This window comes from Phascolarctos cinereus, unplaced genomic scaffold, assembly GCF_003287225.1.
Source record: "Phascolarctos cinereus isolate Bilbo 61053 unplaced genomic scaffold, phaCin_HiC Scaffold_4;HRSCAF=312, whole genome shotgun sequence".
NCBI lineage: Eukaryota > Metazoa > Chordata > Mammalia > Diprotodontia > Phascolarctidae > Phascolarctos > Phascolarctos cinereus.
The window spans coordinates 478,375,237-478,395,238 of record NW_027555847.1 but is presented as its reverse complement, the minus strand read 5'-3'; the positions used below and the strand labels follow the sequence as shown (position 1 = coordinate 478,395,238).

The 20,002-nt window shown below is 36.5% G+C and overlaps 1 protein-coding gene across 2 annotated transcripts in view; it reads left to right on the top strand.

The window, feature by feature from the left end:
* Positions 1-20,002, top strand: part of RP1 (RP1 axonemal microtubule associated) — a 655,430-nt gene that overhangs the window by 363,821 nt on the left and 271,607 nt on the right. For both annotated transcript variants that reach the window (XM_021005939.2, XM_078153415.1), the window contains one exon: positions 2,869-3,088. In XM_021005939.2, coding sequence (XP_020861598.1) covers positions 2,869-3,088 — 220 coding nt within the window. The remainder of the gene's footprint in view (positions 1-2,868; positions 3,089-20,002) is intronic.

Here is a 20,002-nt window from a genome sequence, read left to right as displayed (position 1 = left end):
ATGACACCCTATCTCTTCAAATCATTTTCAAACCGACAAGAATGATGTGTGGAAAGTAAAATTGTTTCAAAAATCACCATAGTATTTTGAAAACAAACCCTTTACTGTTTATAAGAAAGGTACTGAAATTTTGGAGAAAAAAAATATTTTCTTTTTAAGATATAAGAATATGACTATCATAAAATCAGGATAGTCAAACGAATACATATTTTACCTTTAGTTTTCTGGAACAGATATTATTAAGAAAACTAATCTGTTTCAGTGCTGGGTGACACTGAGCAATCAGTACAAATAGATACTATATTTATACCTTTCCCTGGAACACACTTCAAATACAGAAATATCACTCTATGCTTTCCTTATCAGTTTCTCCCTGAAAACTCATTCTGCAAACATGTAATAGAATACAGATTGTTCCAAAAGTCTTAGTGCAGTTTTAAGCTTTAATAGCTTAATAATGAGTTAAGCTTTAATACTATATTAATTCTATCATCTACAAATGTTGGAATCCCCTGCTGCAGTTTAAATGCCACCTTGTCTATGATGCCTTTCATCACCCCACAGTAAGAAATGATCTTTCTTAATGTAAAACTCTCATAACATCTTGCATTTGTCTCCCTTATGAACTTGCCATATTCTATTTTGTATTATAGGTATTTGTGTATCTTTTTTTCTCTATCAGAGGGTAAACTCCTTGAAAGCAGGGACAAAATCTTATTTGTCTTTGAATTACAACATATGTTTCTGCAAAGAGTCAATATTTAATGTCTGTTGAGTTGAGTTGACAAAGTACCTATAGGTGTTTGTATTGTTGAAGTTACAAATCTTCCCATAATATGTACTGGTAAATGGAAATTCAGCTTAGAGAATTCTTCAATTTTTGTCATTTTATTAATTTCTTTTTTTTTTTTACCAATTTTTGTATTTGAGTGGTAAGCTAAAGCATTTGAAATGTTTTTATTCTGTTTCTTTGGAACAACAGAAATTTTACATTATTATTACTATTATTGCATTATTATTACTATTATCAAATCTGCCCAATGAGATAGGCAGTCTTTTTTAGACCAAAGTCCTATATATCAGCAGAAACCGCATACTAGGGGTGGGAGGAAGAGTGAAGGAGCTGGGGGAAATAAATATTTTCAACATAGATTCCTTCAGTACATGTTCAGATAATTAACATGAAGGTTTGCGAAGTAAAGATATGATATTAGTGTTTTTAATTGCCTTTTATTCATAGTCATACCAGCCAGGATTTTTCAACCAATCATTTGATACATTTCTCCTTTTCAGACATCTTTTCCATCAATCCCTTGGTAATTTCAAAATTGTGCCTCCTTCAGCATAAATCTCTTCTGCATTTACTTGTTTTGGTCTGAATGATCTCCTCAACTTCATTTTCTTAAGTACCGTTTCCTCATATAAGATGTTGGACGATGACGTGTTAGAATCTGAATGTGATGATTCCTTTGTCAGGAAAATACAAATGCCAGATAACCAACTGATGGCAAAAATATTTAATAAGCTGGAAATGTACTTCAAAATGATATTCAAGTTGTTCAACTTCAATGATTATTTCTTAATTTTTATCTAGCTGCAATAGACTGGAGTTTCTTAGAAAATATTTTTTGAGATTAAAAAAAAAACAAATGGGATTTTTCTGACTCAAGTCCACCAAAATAACATTTTGGAGATGGGGACATATTAGTTTGGTTCTAGTTAGCTAAGTAGAGAAATTGGATATTCTAAAGAATGATATTATTTAGAGAACAGGATCCTAGATGAAAGATGTTAGAAGCATAATTGGAAAAAAAAAGAAAAGAAGAGATGGTTCTTTTTAGATTGAAAAGAAGAGAGGATGAATGAATTGAATAGATATTTTGACAACTGCTTTTATAGCTATGGGACCAATTAAAAATAGGAATTTCCTCAGAGAAGACAAGAACATAACGCTTTAGAGTCATGGATGATAGAAAAGATAAATGCCCAGCTTTTCTAAACTCCATCATCCCTAAGAAAGATTACCAAAGCAAAATGCTTAAAAAACAAACAAAAAACTTCCTCTTCAATGTAAAAAAAAATAATATAGGTTAGTAATTTTACTAAATAGCTGTATATTTATAGTGTATTTTTCCTAAGAATTTAATCTTTTAAGATTCATTGCTTAGGATTTAGAAAGGTGATAAATACGATAAGAATATTTTCAAATTATATCTTTCTCTAAACATCCAGCAAATTGAATGAGTCTAGTGTGGTTTAGACTTAGAATTTCCATAGTAAATTGGAATCTACACAAATGCTTCTGAAGCATTTTATATACCAAGGCTGGGGGTGAGGGTCAGCTATCAACAAATCAACAAAAAACCACTTCAGTTACCTAAAGACCAATCAAGTAAGATGTATCAGCCAGCCATACTCACAGCCTACTGGAGCCAGGCAGCATAAAGTGCCAGAGATCACTTTGTTACAATTAAGTCCACTCTGTTCCAGTAGCAAAATCACTTGGTTTACTGTAATGAGCTTAATTATTTTCGTCCAAATAACAGTGATAACATATTTATTTTGTAAAATAATACTGGACATGGCCAAAATATAATCCAAACAATAGTTGGAGATACATCCATAACATCTGACTGCTGTCATACTGTGTGTTTGATGGCTAAGTTTCTTTAAGGCTAAGATTCCAAGTGCCATATATGGTAAATACTCCAGGTCTTAAACTCCATGTAAGAAAATGTTGCTAAAGTAGTGTAGATGTCAGTGTTTGAAGTTTCTGGACTTAAAAAAAAAACAGTAACAGAGGGAATTTTACTTGCAGGTGAAGAAGAAATGATTGGTATGTGTATAACTTATTCATTTTTTTTTCAGATTAATCTTAAAGATGTTGGTGAACTATATAAAATTCGCATTGGACATGACAATAGTGGAAAGGACCCTAGTTGGTATTTGGAAGAAATTAAACTTGAAGAAATAGCCTCTGGTAAAGTGTTTTCACTCACAGTTGATTGTTGGATAAGTGAGAATGAAGATGATGGAGATACCTGTAAAGAAATAGCTATTAACAGACCTAACAAGAAGCCCTTGCCATGTATGTATTTGTGAATTATTTTATAATTTTAAAGTAAAAGCGTTCAATACACTAAGATTTTAGAAAACCTAGGTTTAAGAACATTTGTCTTTTAAACATTCAATTGTGTGTGTTCTTGTGTTTAGGTGTTATACATATTATTTATGTTTTAAGCTTTAATATTCCTACTACTTTAGTACTCTTGGCCATATGCAACTATGTATGTTTTTATTTATTTTTAAAATTAAATTTAATTTTATTTCCAGATAGGTCTTTTTACCTTTTATTCCCCATTACCCCCATTGAGAAAGCAAGAAAAAACAAAGCCTCTGTTATAAGCAAGTACAGTCAAACTTTACAATATTTTTCATTGGCCATGTTAAAAAATTGTCTTAATTTGTATTCTAAGTTTTACAACTCTCTGTTAGGAGGTCTGCATCATATTTCATCATGACTCTTCAGGAATTATGATTGATCATTGTGTAGATCAGAGTTCCCAAGTGTTTCTCTTTCCTTCTCCATATCCCTTCCCCTCTTCCTTTTCCCTCTCCCTCTCTTTCTTCCTCCCTTCTTCTCTCTCCTCTAGACAGATATTTTCACATATATTTGATCACCCATGATCAACCTACTCATCCTCCTATCCCAACCCATTCCCCACCTTATTGAGAACACAAGAGAAACAGAAATATTTATAAGCAGCCAAAGCAAATTTCCACATTGGTCATGTCATTCATATATGTGTGTTTATGTACATATGTGTGTATATATGTATACATATGTGTATGTATGTATGTCTAATATGCATTCTGAGTCCTTCATGTCTTTTTTAGGAGATGACTAGTAGGTTTAATTTTCAGTCCCCTGAAATTCCTGTTGAGTGAAATGTATTTCTGTACATAATTCTACATCTTTATGTGCTCTTCCTTTTTTTGACCCGTTCAGATGAGAGTTAGGTTCAAGTGTCAGCCACTCCTCTTCAAATGCCTCCTCCTTGTTTATATATGTATAGACTCATTATGTGAGATAATTTTCCATAACCTTCCTTTCTCTTTCCGTGCCCCAGTGTATTCTTTTCCCTCTCTCCATTTTTTTTGCTTAAAATTATCAAGACGTAACAGACTGACTCTTTTCTAATTAGATTCCCTCTCTGAACCCTGATGATGATAGGCATCAAAGGGGACACCTGTATCATCTATCCATACTTAAGGCAAGAGATTTAGTCCTTTATCATTGTTCATTCATGACTATCTTTTTTATTTTTCTCTTTGCTCCTCTATACTTCAAAGTTTCTCTGCAGCTCTGGATTTTTCATCAAGAAAATTTGGAAGTACTCTCCATAAAGATCTCCCCACCACCCCCAAAAGCATTGTACTCTGTTTTTCTGAGTAAGTTATACTTGGCTATAAGCCCATATTCTTTGCCTTCTGGAATATGATATTCAAAAATTTCCACTCCTTTATAGTGATTGCTGATAAATGGTCTGTGATCTTGACTGTGGTTCCTTGGTACATTTTCTTTGAACTGGCAGCTCTGAATTTTGGCTATAATATCCCTGGGAGTTTTCATTTTGGGGTTTCTTTCAGGGATTGGCCTTTTTATTCTTTCTATTTCCAGTTTGTCCTATGAGAGATCTGGGCAGTTTTCTTTTAATATTTCTTGAAATATGATATCTAGGCTCTTTTTTATTTTATTTTATTTTTATCTCCATTTTTAATTTTTAATTTTTTTAAAGATTCATTAATTTATTTATTTTTAGTTTTCAACATTCACTTCCACAAGATTTAGAGTTCCACATTTTCTCCCCATCTCGTCCCTCCCCTAACCCCAGAGAGCATGCATTTTGAATACCTTTTCCCTTAATCTGCCCTCCCTTCTATCTCTCCCACCTTCTCTTATTCCCTTCCTCTTCTCCTTCCTGTAGGGCAGAATAGATTTCCATATCCCATTGCCTCTATATCTTATTTCCCAGTTGCATGTGAAAGCAATGTTTTAACATTTCTTCTTAAAACTTTGGGTTACAAACTTTGAATTTTCCCTTCCCCCCTCCCCACCCAACCTCATTGAGAAGGCAAGCAACTCTATAGAAGTTATATTTATGTAGTCATGCAAAACAGTTCCATAGCAGTCATGCTGTGGAAAACTAACTATATATCTCTTCATCCTATCCTGCCCCCTATTTATTCTATTCTCTCTTTTGACCCTGTCTTCCTCAGAAGTGTTTGCTTCTGATTACCCCCTCCCCTAATCTTCTCTCCCCTCTATTAACCCCCTTATCCCCTTCTGCCCTATTTTCCTGTAGGGTAAGATAGCTTTCCATACACAATTGAGTGTGTATGTTATTCCCTCCTTAAGTCAAACCCAGTGAAAATAAGATTCACTCATTCCCTCTCACTTTCCCCCACTTCCCCCTCCACTGTAAAAACCTTTTCTTGTCTGCTTTATGCGAGATAATTTACTCCATTCTACCTCTCCCTTTCTCCTTCTCCCAGTATAATCCTCTCTCACCTCTTAATTTTATTCTCCAGATATCACCACTTCATCTTCAACTCACTTTCGCCCTCTATCTATCAGTCTATCTATACATATATATTTAATTTCCCTCCAACTACCCTAACACTAACAAAGCTCTCATGAGTTACAAATATCATCTTTCCATGTAGGAATGTAAACAGTTCAACCTTAATAAGTCCTTTCTGATTTCTCTTTCCAGTTTACCTCTTCATACTTCTCTAGAGTCTTGTATTTGAAAGTCAAATTTTCTATTCAGCTCTGGTCTTTTCATCAAGAATGCTTGAAAGTCTCCTATTTCACTGAATGCCCATTTTTTCCCCTGAAGGATTATACTCAGTTTTGCTGGGTAAGCGATTCTTGGTTGTAATCCTATCTCCTTTGCCCTACAGAATATCATATTCTAAGCCCTCTGGTCACTTAACGTAGAAGCTGCTAAATCCTGTGTTATACTCATTGTGTTTACACAAAATTGAATTGTTTCTTTCTAACTGCTTATAACATTTTCTCCTTGACCTGGGAACTCTGGAATTTGGCTACAATATTCCTAAGAATTTTCCTTTGGGGATCTCTTTCAGGAGGAGATAGGTGGATTCTTTCCATTTCTATTTTACCCTCTGGTTTTAGAACATCAGGGCAGTTTTCCTTGATAATTTCTTGAAAGATGATGTCTAGGCTCTTTTGTTGATCATGGCTTTCAGATAGTCCAATGATTTTTAAATGATCTCTCCTGGATCTATTTTCCAGGTCAGTTGTTTTTCCAATGAGATATTTCACATTGTCTTCTATTTTTCATTCTTTTGATTTTGTTTTACAATGTCTTGATTTCTCAGAGAGTCACTAGTTTCCAATTGCTCCATTCTAATTTTTAAGGTAGTATTTTCTTCAGTGAGCTTTTGGACTTCCTTTTCCATTTGGCCGATTCTGCTTTTTAAGGCATTCTTCCCCTCATTGGCTTTTTGGACCTCTTTTGCCATTTGGATTAGTCTATTTTAAGGTGTTATTTTCTTCAGTATTTTTTTTGGGGGGTCTCCTTTAGAAAACTGTTGACTAATTTTTCATGATTTTCTTTCATCACTCTCATTTCTCTTCCCAGTTTTTCCTCTACTTCTCTTACTTGCTTCTCAAAATCCTTTTTGAGCTCTTCTGTGGACTGGGACTGATTCATATATTTTTGGAGGCTTTGGATGTAGGAGCTTTGATTTTGTTGTATTCTTCAGATTGTATGTTTGATCTTCTTTGTCACCAAAGAAAGATTCTACGGTCTGATTTTTTTCATGCAGTTTGCACGTGATCCCAGCCAATTACTTGAGTTTTAAACTCTTTGTTAAGGTAGGGGTCTCCTTCCAGTGTGGAGAATGTACTGTACCTTGCTCCAGGGATTTTGTGCAGCTGTTTTCAGAGATACTTCTAGGGACCTGTAAGTTTTCAGTTCTTCTAAGGTGGCATGATCAAGGGCGAGGTGTTAACTCCTTTCCTGGACTATTCTTTGTTCTATGAGTGACCACAAGCACTCTTGTCTGTCTTGGAACTGTAAGGAGGATTCTCTCTTTACTGCCACTACAAGCTCCACCATGCCAGCACTACTTCTCACCCCAGGATCGCCACCCAGAACTATGACCCAGATCAAAGCACAGGCAAAGCAAGAGAATCCTGCCTCAGTGCCAGCAAAGAGATCCTTGCAATCTCCCTCTGATCAACCACTTGATTCCTTCTCAGATTGTAGCCCAGAAGGTCTGGAAGCAGCTGCCACCTGATGGCACACCAGGAGTGAGTCTGGGACCTAGCTTCTCTCTCACAGTGGTCACAGACTTTTCTTACTGACCTTTGAAGTTGTATTTGGCATTTATGTGTTGAGAAGTCTGGAAACCACCACAGTTGCCCATGATTCAATCCCCTGAGGCCCACTCCAGGTTTGCTGAGGCCTGGTCTTTGCCTGTGTGCCTATGCTGAACTGCGTTTCTCTCCCAGTTCAGTGCAATAGACCTTTCTAATCAACCATGCAGATTGTCTTGGGCTGGAAATTTGTTTCACTCTGTCATTTTGTAGGTTCTGCTGCTCTAGAATTTGTTTAGAGTCATTTCTTACAGGTATTTGGAGGAGTTTGGGGGAGAGCTCAAGCAAGTCACTGCTTTTACTCCACCATCTTGGCTCCGCCCTGCTGGGCTCTTTTTTAAAAAGCTTTTATTTTTATTTTTTTTTTAAAACCTTCGGTTTAGTTTTTATTTTTTCCCAGTTACACATAGAAACAATTTTTAACATCTGTTCTTAAAACTTTGAGTTACATATTCTGTCCATTTTTTTCCCTTGAAGTTTTTATTAAATAGTGAGTTCTTATCCCAGAAGCTGGAGTGTTTGGGTTTATCAAACAGTGGATTACTATAGTCCTTGACTACTGTGTCTTGTGAACCTAACCTACTCCACTGATCCATCACTGTATTTCTTAGCCAGTACCAAGTAATTTTGATGATTACTACTTTATAATAAAACTTAAGATCTAGTATGGCTAGGGCACCTCCACTCACATTTCTTTTCATTAATTCCCTTGATATTCTGTACCTTTTGTTCTTCCAGATGAATTTTGTTATTATTTTTTTCTAGCTCTATAAAATAATTTTTGGTAGTTTGGTATGGCACTGAATAAGTAAATTAGCTTAGGTAGAATTGTCAGTCTTATTGGAAATGCTTCTAGCTTGTCCCCGTTACATATGATGCTTGCTGAAGGTATTAGGTAGATGATATTTATTATCTTTAGGAAGACTCCATTTATTCCTATGCTTTCTGGTATTTTTAATAGGAATACATGCTACATTTTGTCAAAAGCTTTTTCTGCATCTACTGAGATGATCATTTGGTTTCTGTTAGTTTTATTGTTGATATGATCAATTATGCTGATAGTTTTCCTAATATTGAACCAGCCCTGCATTCCTGGTATAAATCCTACCTGGTCATAGTGTATTATCTATTTGCTAATATTTTATTTAAAATTTTTGTAACTGTATTCATTAGAGAAATTGGTCTATAATTTTTTCTCTCTGCTTTGGATCTTCCTGGTTTAGGTATCAGCACAATATTTGTATCATGAAAAGAATTTGATAGGACTCTGTCTTTGCTGTTTTCCCAGATAGTTTGTATAGTATTGGAATTAATGGTTCTTTAAATGTTTGATAGAATTCACTTATAAATTCATCTGACCCTGGAGATTTTTTCTTAGGGAGTTCATTGATGACATGTTCAATTTCTTTTCCTGAAATGGGGTTATTTAAGTATTTTATTTCCTCTTCTGTTAATCTGGGCAATTTATATTTTTGTAAATATTCATACATTTCACTAAGATTGTCAAATTTATTGGCATACAGTTGGGCAAGATAGTGACATATAATCTCTTAAAATATTTAAAGACTGCTAACACATCCCCCCTATATACCAAAGTTTCTTTTCCATGTTATATTTATGTATTTTTTTTTCAACTAGTTATCTCATGGCACATTTTTGAATGCACTAACACCATCCCGATGATCATTCCCTGGAAGCACTCCATTTTGTCAATGTCTTTTTTCACTTTTGCAACTGCTTATAATATAATCTAGTCCATATCTTTATATTTTATCCATTCAAATTTTAGGAGACACCGTTCCTCTACTGATCATAATAGAGGAATGATTATTTTTTTTCCTGGTGGCCCCATTCTCTCCAGATTTGACTCCTGCCTTTCCACCAAATCATCCCTGCTGCTGCTACATCCTACAATTGACTCTCTGGTGGATACTGTAGTCCTTGCCTCACTAGCCTCCCAGGATTTTCTGAAACTCGCCAAAGTATTCGGACTCATCCATCTCAACATTACTGTACCATGACCTAATTGTAAAAAAAAAGGAGAAGCCTCTTGTCCTAGGAACAGATTTATCTAGCTATCAAATATGCCCCCAGCTGCCTGGGGCCCCACAGGGGATAAAGCTTTTGCCATTCACCTATTAGACTTTTCCAGACTCCTTCTGAATTGTCTTCACACTTTGAAGCCAGATAGGAAGAGGATGATGTGCAGATTGCTTCTTTACTATATCCACAGGGTTCTGGCTCAGCAACCAATCAAGGGGATGAGTCATACATAGCTAGAAGCAATTAGAGGATATCTGTGCATTCTTAAGTTTCCATGGTTTCACCAAGAATGGTATGGTTACTTGGAATGGTGGTAGGACAAGTTCTAAAATGGGCAGCAGGAGGCACTTGCTACATGTCCCTTCTTCCTCCTCTGCCATCTCTAATAATGAAGAATAAAGAAAGGTAAAAAGGCAGTTCAGTAAAACCCACCCAACCATATTTCTTACAGCACATGCATTATTCTGTGCCTTGAGTCCTCCATCTCTGCAGAGGGCATTCATTTTCTCAAGGGCCAGACTTGGCTTACACAAATAGTTCATTTCAATTACAGTTCAGTTCGTATTGCTTGGTCTTTTGTTTTCTTTCTACTTAAATTGTTTTAGTCATATATATTGTTCACTCTGAATTAGTTTATTTATCTGTTCTTGTTTTCCACATCAATCACAATCATAATATCTTATGGAGCAGCAATATTCTATTTTATTTATCTACCAAAATTTGTTATGTGATTCTCCCAATCCATGGGTTTCTTCTTTGTTTCCAGTTCTTTGCTATTAAAAAATCATCTGGTATGAATATGTTGGTAATGTAATGTGAGGCTTTTCTATCTTTGAACTTTTGGAGGGCATTCTGACATTCTTAATGATCCCAGGACAGTTTATAATGATCATCTCTTCTTATTGCTCATAAGGAATTTGTTTGGCAATCCAGTCTAGAATTTCATCTTTTAATGACTCCAAGCTCATTGGCCTATTGTTTCCAGTATTCATGCTCTTCTTCTTCAGAGAGAGAGAGAGAGAGAGAGAGAGAGAGAGAGAGAGAGAGAGAGAGAGAGAGAGAGAGAGAGAGAGAAAGAGAAGAAGAAGAAGAAGAAGAAGAAGAAGAAGAAGAAAAAGAAGTAGTAGAAGAAGAATTTGCCTTCCTGAAATCCAGTAGCTTGTCTCCTTTTCACCACATTTCATTAAAGATCACAGACAGTGGTTCAGCCTGACATGTAGTCCACCAAATTACAGAAAGCAGCTGGTCTTCACCTTCCATCTCCTCAATTATCTTGGATTTTAATTCCCTTTGAACCATTTTTATTGTCTTCCTTCCCATCTGAAGATCATTCTCCTTAATGCAGAAACAAAAATAATTAAGAACTCTGTAATTGGCTGGGATTGACTCAGTCCAGTTCCCCAGTAGTTTAGGTATGAAATGAGAATGACATAAAATACTTGTAAGTCATATTAATAGTTAATAAAAGCAGATTTGCTTAGACATAGCAAGTGAAGGGAAGAATTCGGAGTAGGGAAGGCATGTTCATCCAGGATAAAGCATGAACTCAAATGACTATAGTTTCCTAGTATTGTTCATTCTACTGGTTTATGGGTCTGAAGCTTCAGGGATAAGTTCTAGCTTTTGGTGTCCTGGAAGTTCAGTACCTGGGTGACAAGGAACCTTTGTCATGGCCAGAGCCTTATTGGTCCCTTGCACTAATGAAATCTCAAGGATGGTTCCAATACCTTTTAAGGCAAACTAGCCTAATTCACAAGGGGAAAAGGGGCTTAAGATATTGCTTCCACCACAAGTTAAATATTTCTTCATTTTTTTTTCCTTTCAGGTCTTATTTTCCCAACTACCCTAAGCAGTAGAGTTATCCCTTTCTATCTTTTCCTCTTATTCCCAATTTACTTTTTTGTTGTTGTTGTCCTTCGCATTTACCTTAAGCCTTGGCATATAGTGGGCTTTGATGCCAGTATTACTATTATTTTAAGTTCTTGCTGTTCTTTTACCTGATTTTGCTTCTCTGTGTTTTAATTGCCACTCTCTCATTTAACAAATGAGGTTACATACACATCCTAGGTCTGGAGAGCTAAGTCAGTTGCCCAAGATCCCCTAAATTCCTAGCAGTGAGTCAAGATTAGAATTTAGGTCTCCTGACATCGACCAGTATGTTTTTCAATGCATAGTATTGTATCTTAGGGAATCTTGTTCATTCTTTTTGTCCTAAATCATGAGTTCTATGTTCATAACACCCAAATCAGTTTTTCTAGGCTTGTCTCAGTCAGACCCCATGGCTACCTGTCTGCTAATTATTTTTACTTGGATATATCACTGTCAACTAAAACTCAACATTTACCCAAAGGAATTTACCATTACAATCTCCTCCCACAAAACCACTGCACCTCTGAAATTCCTTATTTTTCAGTGACATTATCAGAATAAATCAGGTAAAAGAAAAAAAAACAACTTGGAGTTTTGACTCATTACTTACATACATTCCCTAATTCGGTCAATAGCTTTTTAAACTTTTCTTGTGAATTGATTCTCCCAGGTATTACTACTTACCTATTCACAATGATACTACCCTAATTCTTGTCCTTATTACTAGATGAGTATAAAAGCTTTTTCCCTGAGCATTCTTCAATTTGTCCTATGTGTAATTTATCTTAAACTTAATCACCAAACTTATCTTCCTTGCACGCTATTTTTATTACATCATAGTCCTGCTTAAAAATTACTGAAAGCATCCTATTTCACTGTACATCAGATGTAAATACTTTTTCCTGTCCTTCAATGTATCCCATCATCCTTTTATATCCTATTTATCTTGTTGCATGCTATTACCTAACATATGTTTTCTATTCCAATGAGGTCAGTCTCCTTACTATTTCACAAACACACCAATATTCATTCAATCCTCTATGCCTTCACTAATATTATTCCCTAATCTTAGAATATGCTGTCTTCCCTTTTCTGTCTATTAAGATCTATAACTCATGTTTTTAAGGACTACCTCAGTTCTTACTTTTTTTTTTTAAAGGAGTCATCCCTGACAGATCTAACTCTCACTAATCACCTTATCTGAATTTCTTCAATGCTTCTAGATTTTACCATATGATTAATACTCAACTACATATCCACTTGTGTTGATCTCTACTTGTCTCATATTTCAACACTTAATAATATCTATGTTTTCCATATGTGTGGATACTTCCACTGACACAGACTGCAGTATGTCTATGCTTCAGTAAATGATATTCATGAGTTGCTATGTTTGAAAAAAAATCTATTGCTTGGTTGCTGATGTCTTGTGGTTAACTTCTCTCACTTTAGTTAGTCTGTTGATAGCATGACACATATTTAATTATCCAGCCTTTCTATATTGGTAAGAGCTACTAGAGTTTATATTTCCTTGGCACAGCTATTAAAATCCCAGAATGACTTCCACATGATAATGAGGCACTAAGAAAACTTTAATGGAGGAATTGTTTTATAACTATTAGTTTTTATTTCTTCAATAGGATTGTAAATATTTTGAGGACAAGAATTACACTTGTACACACACACACACACACACACAGAAACATGCATACACACATCTTCTGAAGCCTCAGTTTCCTAATCTGCAAAATGGGGAGAATAATAGTATCTACCTACAAAGATTATTGTGATGATAAAATGAGTTAATATTTTTAAAGCATTTTTCAAATCTTAAAAGCTTTATATAAATGTTAGTGGTCATCATTACTATTATTATTATTGTTACATTATTACATTATTGTTACATACCTTCTACTTTGGGAGATATGGCCGTGGTAGGCTTCTTATAGCAGCCCAAGGTTAGGCATTGATTGAATCAATCAACAAGCATTTTTTAATACCTCTTATTTGTCAAGCTCTATGCTAGGTGCTGAGAATACAAAGGTAAAGTAAAAACAACTCCTGCCCTCAAGGAAGTTAGTGTCTTTTGAAAAGCTAAGAAGCCCCAGAGACATCTCTTGAGATACTGACTTGTCAGTCTATACTTAAGTGGTTTAAAGACTTATTTTTGTGGCAGGAAACTTTGTCATTGATGTGACTGCTAGACCTTATAAGAAATATCATGTAGCCCAGAATACACCATATTGCAAATTGTATTTAATAAATACTAGATTATTTTTATAGGGAACTTTAGTTAAACCCCATTGAGATAAATATTCAGTGTTTTCATTTGCCTCTTGTTGGAAGAACAAACTCTTTAATACATGCAAAAAAATGAATAAGATGGTTCTGTGGGTTTCAGAAATTTCTAACACATCTGAGGAACTCCATTGTACTTCAAATGAACTATTGATTCTTGGTTCATTTAACATGAACAGCAGTAAAGGCTCAGCATGGCTTCCCAGCAACTTACTATTCATTTTTTCCCTCAAACTAGCAAATGAAACTTTTTCCATTTGCATTTCCCATTTAAAAGGGTAATTTCTTAGCTGTAGCACACCAACCATATCTTAAGGCATTTTCTTCAACAAAAATATCTAATGTAATATATGATAGTTATTGATAATCTGATATACTTTGATCATTTGTCTGGAAGGCTAGCAAATCAATCCAGTTGCACCTTTCCCAGACTACATGTTTGCTCATTTGGGGGAATAAATGTAGAAAAGACTAAATGCAATGAAAAATATTTATTCTTCAATAGCCATGAATAAACTCTGGGCCTAAGCTGAGTAGTGAGTGGGGAATAAGTAAATTGGGCAGATTGCGATATGTATCGATCATCATCGCTATTAACTTTTGGAAACAGTTACCAGTTTAGAGCCCCTCAGGGCTCAGCTATTGTTTCTGAGCCTAAAAAGGGAGTCCCCACAGACTTTGAGACCCAAAGAATTAGAGATAAGAATGGGGAGTTAGGGAACACAAAAATTTGTTTCTAGTGGGAGTTTCTATGCTGATGGTGAGAGAAAGGAGAACATTCTAGAACCTAGGATCTATCAGTAATAGGAATGTCTCAAAACCTCTCTGCTTACTTCCTGTCAGATTTAGAAGGGCCATATAATTCAAGCCCTTATTTTACAGAAACTAAGGCTTAAGGAGGTTTATTGACATGCCCTAGGTCAGACAGGTAGTAAGCACCAGAATCAGAATTTGAACCCAGTTTCCAGAACCAGTGCTCTTTCCCCTGTATCACATTGACTTTAACATCCCCCACCCAGATCTTCCACAGACATGAGCTGGACCTCACTGGGCAGATTCTTAAATGGTTCTTTCCCTTGCTTTTCCCTTTTTTGGCTTAGTTTTTATTCATAATAACCTTAGAGCTTCTATAAGTTTTTTTTTTTCGTTCTGGAATTTAAGATATTGCCTCAGGTCCCTCCATTTGGGTGAAACTTAGTGAAAAGTTTTATAGGTTGGCATATGATAAAGAATCCTAATGGAATGGCAAACATAATGGAAAGCTAGACATCTTCTGGAAGGGAGAGTTCTTTTTTTATTTTATTTTTTTTAATTTTTAACATGTGTTTTTAAAACTTTGGGTTACAAATTTTCTCCCTTCCTCCCTCCCCACCCACCCTCATTGAAATGGCAAACATCTCGATACAGGTTATAGATGTGTAGTCATGCAAAACACTTCCACAGTAGTCATGTTGTGAAAAAATAAGTATATTTCCCTTCATCCTATCCTATCCCCCATTTATTCTATTCTCTCTTTTGACCCTATCCCTCCTCGGAAGTGCCTTGGTTTCTCATATAGTTGCTAGCTTCCAATTGCTCCATTCTAATTTTTAAGGAAGTATTTTCTTCAGTAAACTTTTGGACTTCCTTTTCCATCTGGCCAATTTTGCTTTTCAGGGCATTCTTCTCATTGGCTTTTTGGACCTCTTTTGCCATTTGGGTGAGGCTATTTTTAAGGTGTTATTTTCTTCAGTACTTTTTGGGTCTCCTTTAGCATCGCTCTCAGTTTTTCCTCTACTTTTCTTACTTCATTCTCAAAATCCTTTTTGAGCTCTTCCATGGCCTGGGACCAATTCATATTCTTCTTGGAGGCTTTGGATGATCTTCTTTGTCACCAAAGTAAGATAATACAGTCTGACTCTTTTTGCGCTGCTTGCTCATGATCTCGGCCAATTACTTGAGTTATAAACTCTTTGTTAAGGGGGTGTCTGTTTCCAGTGTGGAGAATGTACTGTCCCAAGCTTCAGGGATTTTGTGCAGCTGTTTTCAGAGATACTTCCAGGGACCTGTAAATTTTCAGTTCTACCAAGGTGCTATGATCAAGGGCGTGGTGTTTACTCCTTTCCTGGTTTGTGCTCTGCTCTATGAGTGACCACAAGCACTCTTTTCTGTCTTGAAACTGTGAGGAGGATTTACTCTGTACAGCCACTACAATCTCCACCACGCCAGCGTTCCTCCTCACCCCAGGACCACCCCCCAGAACTGTGACCCAAATCCAAGCATGGGCAAAGGAAGAGAATCCTGCACCAGCAGAGAGATCCCTGCAATCCCTCTCTGATCAGCCACTCCATTCTCCCTCATTCTGTGGGCTGGAAGCTCAGGAGGCAGCAACTGCCCAGGGGCCTGAGCTTGGGGAATGGGGCTGGGACCCTATGCTTCCCTCTCACCACAACAACAGACTTTTCCCACTGACCTTCTAAGTTGCCTTTGGCGTTCACGGGTTGAGAAGTCTGGAAACCACCACAGCTGCCCATGATTCAGTCTGCTGAGGCCTGCTCCAGGTTCTCCGTAGCCTGTGTGCCCATGCCAAACTGTGTTCCTGTCCTAGCCCAGTGCAATATACCTTTCTGATCAACCATCCAAGTTGTCTTGGGCTAGAAATTTGTTTCACTTTGTCTTTTTGTGGGCTCTGTTGCTTTAGACTTTGTTTAGAGTCATTTTTTATAGGTATTTGGAGGCATTTGGGGGAGAGCTCAAGGAAGTCACTACTTTTACTCCACCATCTTGGCTCCGCCCGCTGGAAGGGAGAATTCTTGACTGTTCCTTATCACTTAGTAAGTGACTATTTAGTTTCCATAAGCTATCAGAGAATGAATGTAGTTTGAGAAGAAAGTGGTTTATTGCCTGCTCACTAATGTAATCAGGTTGCAGAGTAAAGCACATTAGGGTCACATTATATTTTTCCATTGTTGCACTATGGGCTTTCACATATCACATCTACCAATCCATAAACATTTATGCCTACTGTGTTCTAGGCACTATGTTAAATGCTGGAGATATAAAAAGAGGCAAAAGACAGTCCCTCCCTTCAAGAAACAATATCTATTTAATGTTATTTTTTATACTCCTGATACAAAGAGTAAACAAATAATTAATGCTTTCAACACTGAAACCAGCAGTTTTTGTTATACTTTCTGATGGATGAATGAAAAAGCATTTTTAAGCACTTACTATGTGCTAAGTAAGTACTGCACTTAGTTTACAAAAAAAAATGAGATGCTTCTTGCTTTCAAAGTACCCATACTTAATTGTGGGAGATAGTACACACACACACACACACACACACACACACACACACACACACACACACACACACACACACCCCAGCTACAGGGGAGAGGGCAAGACTTGGAAGTCCTAAGGGGTAGATGGTCAGGCTTAGGTGTCTTTAGGTTACATAGATAGTTCAGATGATAATTTCTGGTACTTTAAGGGGTGGAGGCAGGGTAGGTAATAAGGTCTGGATGACCTTAGGATGTGGTGGCAGGGCATATAGTAAGGCCTGGTGGCCCTCTTAGTCATTGGGAGGAAATGATGACTCCCATTTCATCCAACATATATGAGGAGTCAAAGAATAAGAAGGAATGGAGTCTGTGGTCAGGTAGGGGTGGGGAGAAAAAAGGGGAACAGTTCTCCTAGGGTCATGAGTTGATGACTGGTTACATTAATAGGTAGTACTTGTGTGAGTTGTGTAATTCAGCAAATGAAGCCTGACTTCCGTGTTAATTTGAGCATTCTGTATAACCGATGTATTATTATTTTTTTTCTTCAGGCTAGGCTTGTAGTTTCATTGGCATAGGGAACTCCTAGTGAGGAACTTTTTTTTAACAATGAAGATTAGCAAATGCTTTATAATCTATAGTCCTAAATAGTTACCAGGAAGCACAGAAAGATTACATGTCCTGTCCAGGGTCACATAGTCAATATGTATGCAAGGAAGGACTTGAACCCTGCTCTTGCTGACTCCACAGTTACCTCTCTATCTGTTATACTACACTTCTCAAAGTGACTGATATGCTAGCTGAATTATATTAGAATGTTATTAGGTTTTTCTTAGGAAATTAGATGGACTTGAGATATAGAAGAGCCCTTTCTGGGACAGAAAAACAACCAAACAATGTACATGAAGGGGTAGGGGGAGAAGGAGAAACTCTCTAAGGGAGCAGGCAGAGCCATGACTAGTGTAAGGTAACTAGAAATTTCGTTTGGTGCATTGGCAGTGAGGGGGTGCTCTTTTAATCTGTTGGCAGCCCTCCAACCCCCTAGCCTTATGACTTTTTCTAATATGCCAATCCTGGTCCACAAATAGAGAATTATGATTGTTGTTTAGTTGTTTTCAGTCTTGTCTGACTGACTCTTTATGACTCCTTTTGGGGTTTTCTTGGCAAAGATACTGGAGGGGTTTGCCATTTCCTTCTCCAGTGATTAAGGCAAACAGAGGTGTGACTAGACAGGGTCAAACAACTAGTAAATGTCTGAGGTCAGATTTGAACTCAGGTCTTCCTGACTCCATACCAAGCACTCTATTCACTAAGCCATTTAACTGCCTCCCTTACATTAATGATTACTGGCTTGAAAAAAAATAGCAAAACACATTAGAGATTCCAATAAGCTGATTTAGGAGAAGAAAAAAAAATAATGGCTCTGCATTTAAGACTTAAACTTTGTATTAGCTCAATTATAGTAGTCAATTACTTTGATTCTTGTGCCTTTTCTTGCTCAGATCATTGTCATCTTTTGAATGGATAAAGTTCTTTGAGAAACAATTAGCTTGTCAATCACCATTATTTAGGGGCATAAATAGATTGCTAGTGGGTTCAGAGAGAAATTTCCTTCAATAGAATAATACTGCCAAATTAGGCTTGTTAACACAGTTTTCCTACTTTCCTCTGATTATTCACCATCTGCCATGTTGGCAGGACAAGACTAAGTAGGCTTCTGATCTCTCTCCATTTGTTGTCCTAAGGAATGTTTAGATAGCTGACCATTGGATTGCTAAGGATGCCTATTTGGCCTACTGTGGCATTTCCAAAAGAGCCATTTTCCAGGAGAAATAGAAATTATGATGGGAAAGTAAGAATTATGGCCCTGGGTGTAATGCCAGCCCAAGGCACTGTGCCACACATTGGGTAAAAGAAACCATCATTATAATAGAAATGTATTTGCTCTAAAATGTTTACTTTTACTAGTTTCCTCATAATGAAAGGATCACTGCCCTTTTAGAACAATTTCTTATAACCCACAACCAGTTTCATGTGAAATAGCATCTCTCTGAGCTCACAGACATTGCCTGATATGAAAATAAGGATATGATCTCTGAAGTTTTCCTCTTTAGTACATTTCATAGCTCCTTAGCATTTAATTTGGAAACCTGACAGGAAGGCTTGAGGGGAAAAGAATGTTATCAAACTGAGTAGGGGACTGAGCAGAGACTAGTGGTTTGTTCTGATTATTTTTGAAAACCCATGTAGGTCATTAATTTTATCAAAGAGGTACATTGAATTCTAAGCCCTGAGCACCCCTGTGCTAGGCTGAATCAGCATCTTGGCCCACAAACCCTAAGTGAAGGCTGAAACTGAAATTTCTCCACATGTTTAATGCTGTATCTCATTTACCATCTGTTTCTGAGTTCTAAATTCTTTGGGCAGTTTATATCAACTTGATTACATAGCAGTAAGTGCTTAAAAGACTTAACTCTTAGAGAACTGACAGAAAGCAGACTGTAAATGTACTAATTAGAAAAAAATATGACATTTATATAACACTTTAAGATTTACAATGTGCTTTTCCCACAACAAATCCTTGAGTCACTTAATAAAGTTTGTATTAATGATGATGATGACAATGACAATGATGATAATGATGATGATGATGATGATGATAATGATGGTGGTGGTGGTGGTAAAACTCCCTCTTAAACTTCTGTCTCATTAGAATCTTTAAATCCTTCAGAACTCAGATTGAGTACCACTTTCTACATGATTTCCCTCACTACTAGTGACCTCTCTCCCCAACTACCTTGTATTTATTCTGTATATACTTAACCGTATATCTGTATGTATTTAAGTATATATACATAAGAGAAGCAGTGGGGCAGAGTGGCTAGAGAGCTGACCTTGAAGCAAGGAACAAGGTTTTAAGACCCACCTCTAAAACTTCCTGGCTGTGGCACTTTGGGAAAATCTTTAACCTTTTACTACTTTAAGACTATAGGTTGCAGAATGATGACCTGCATTGGTAGAGGCAGCTATGTGGTGAGTAGTTAGGGTTCAGGGCATGAAGTTAAGAAGACCTGAATTCAAATCTAAGCATAGACATTCACTAACTGTGTGGCCTTTGGAA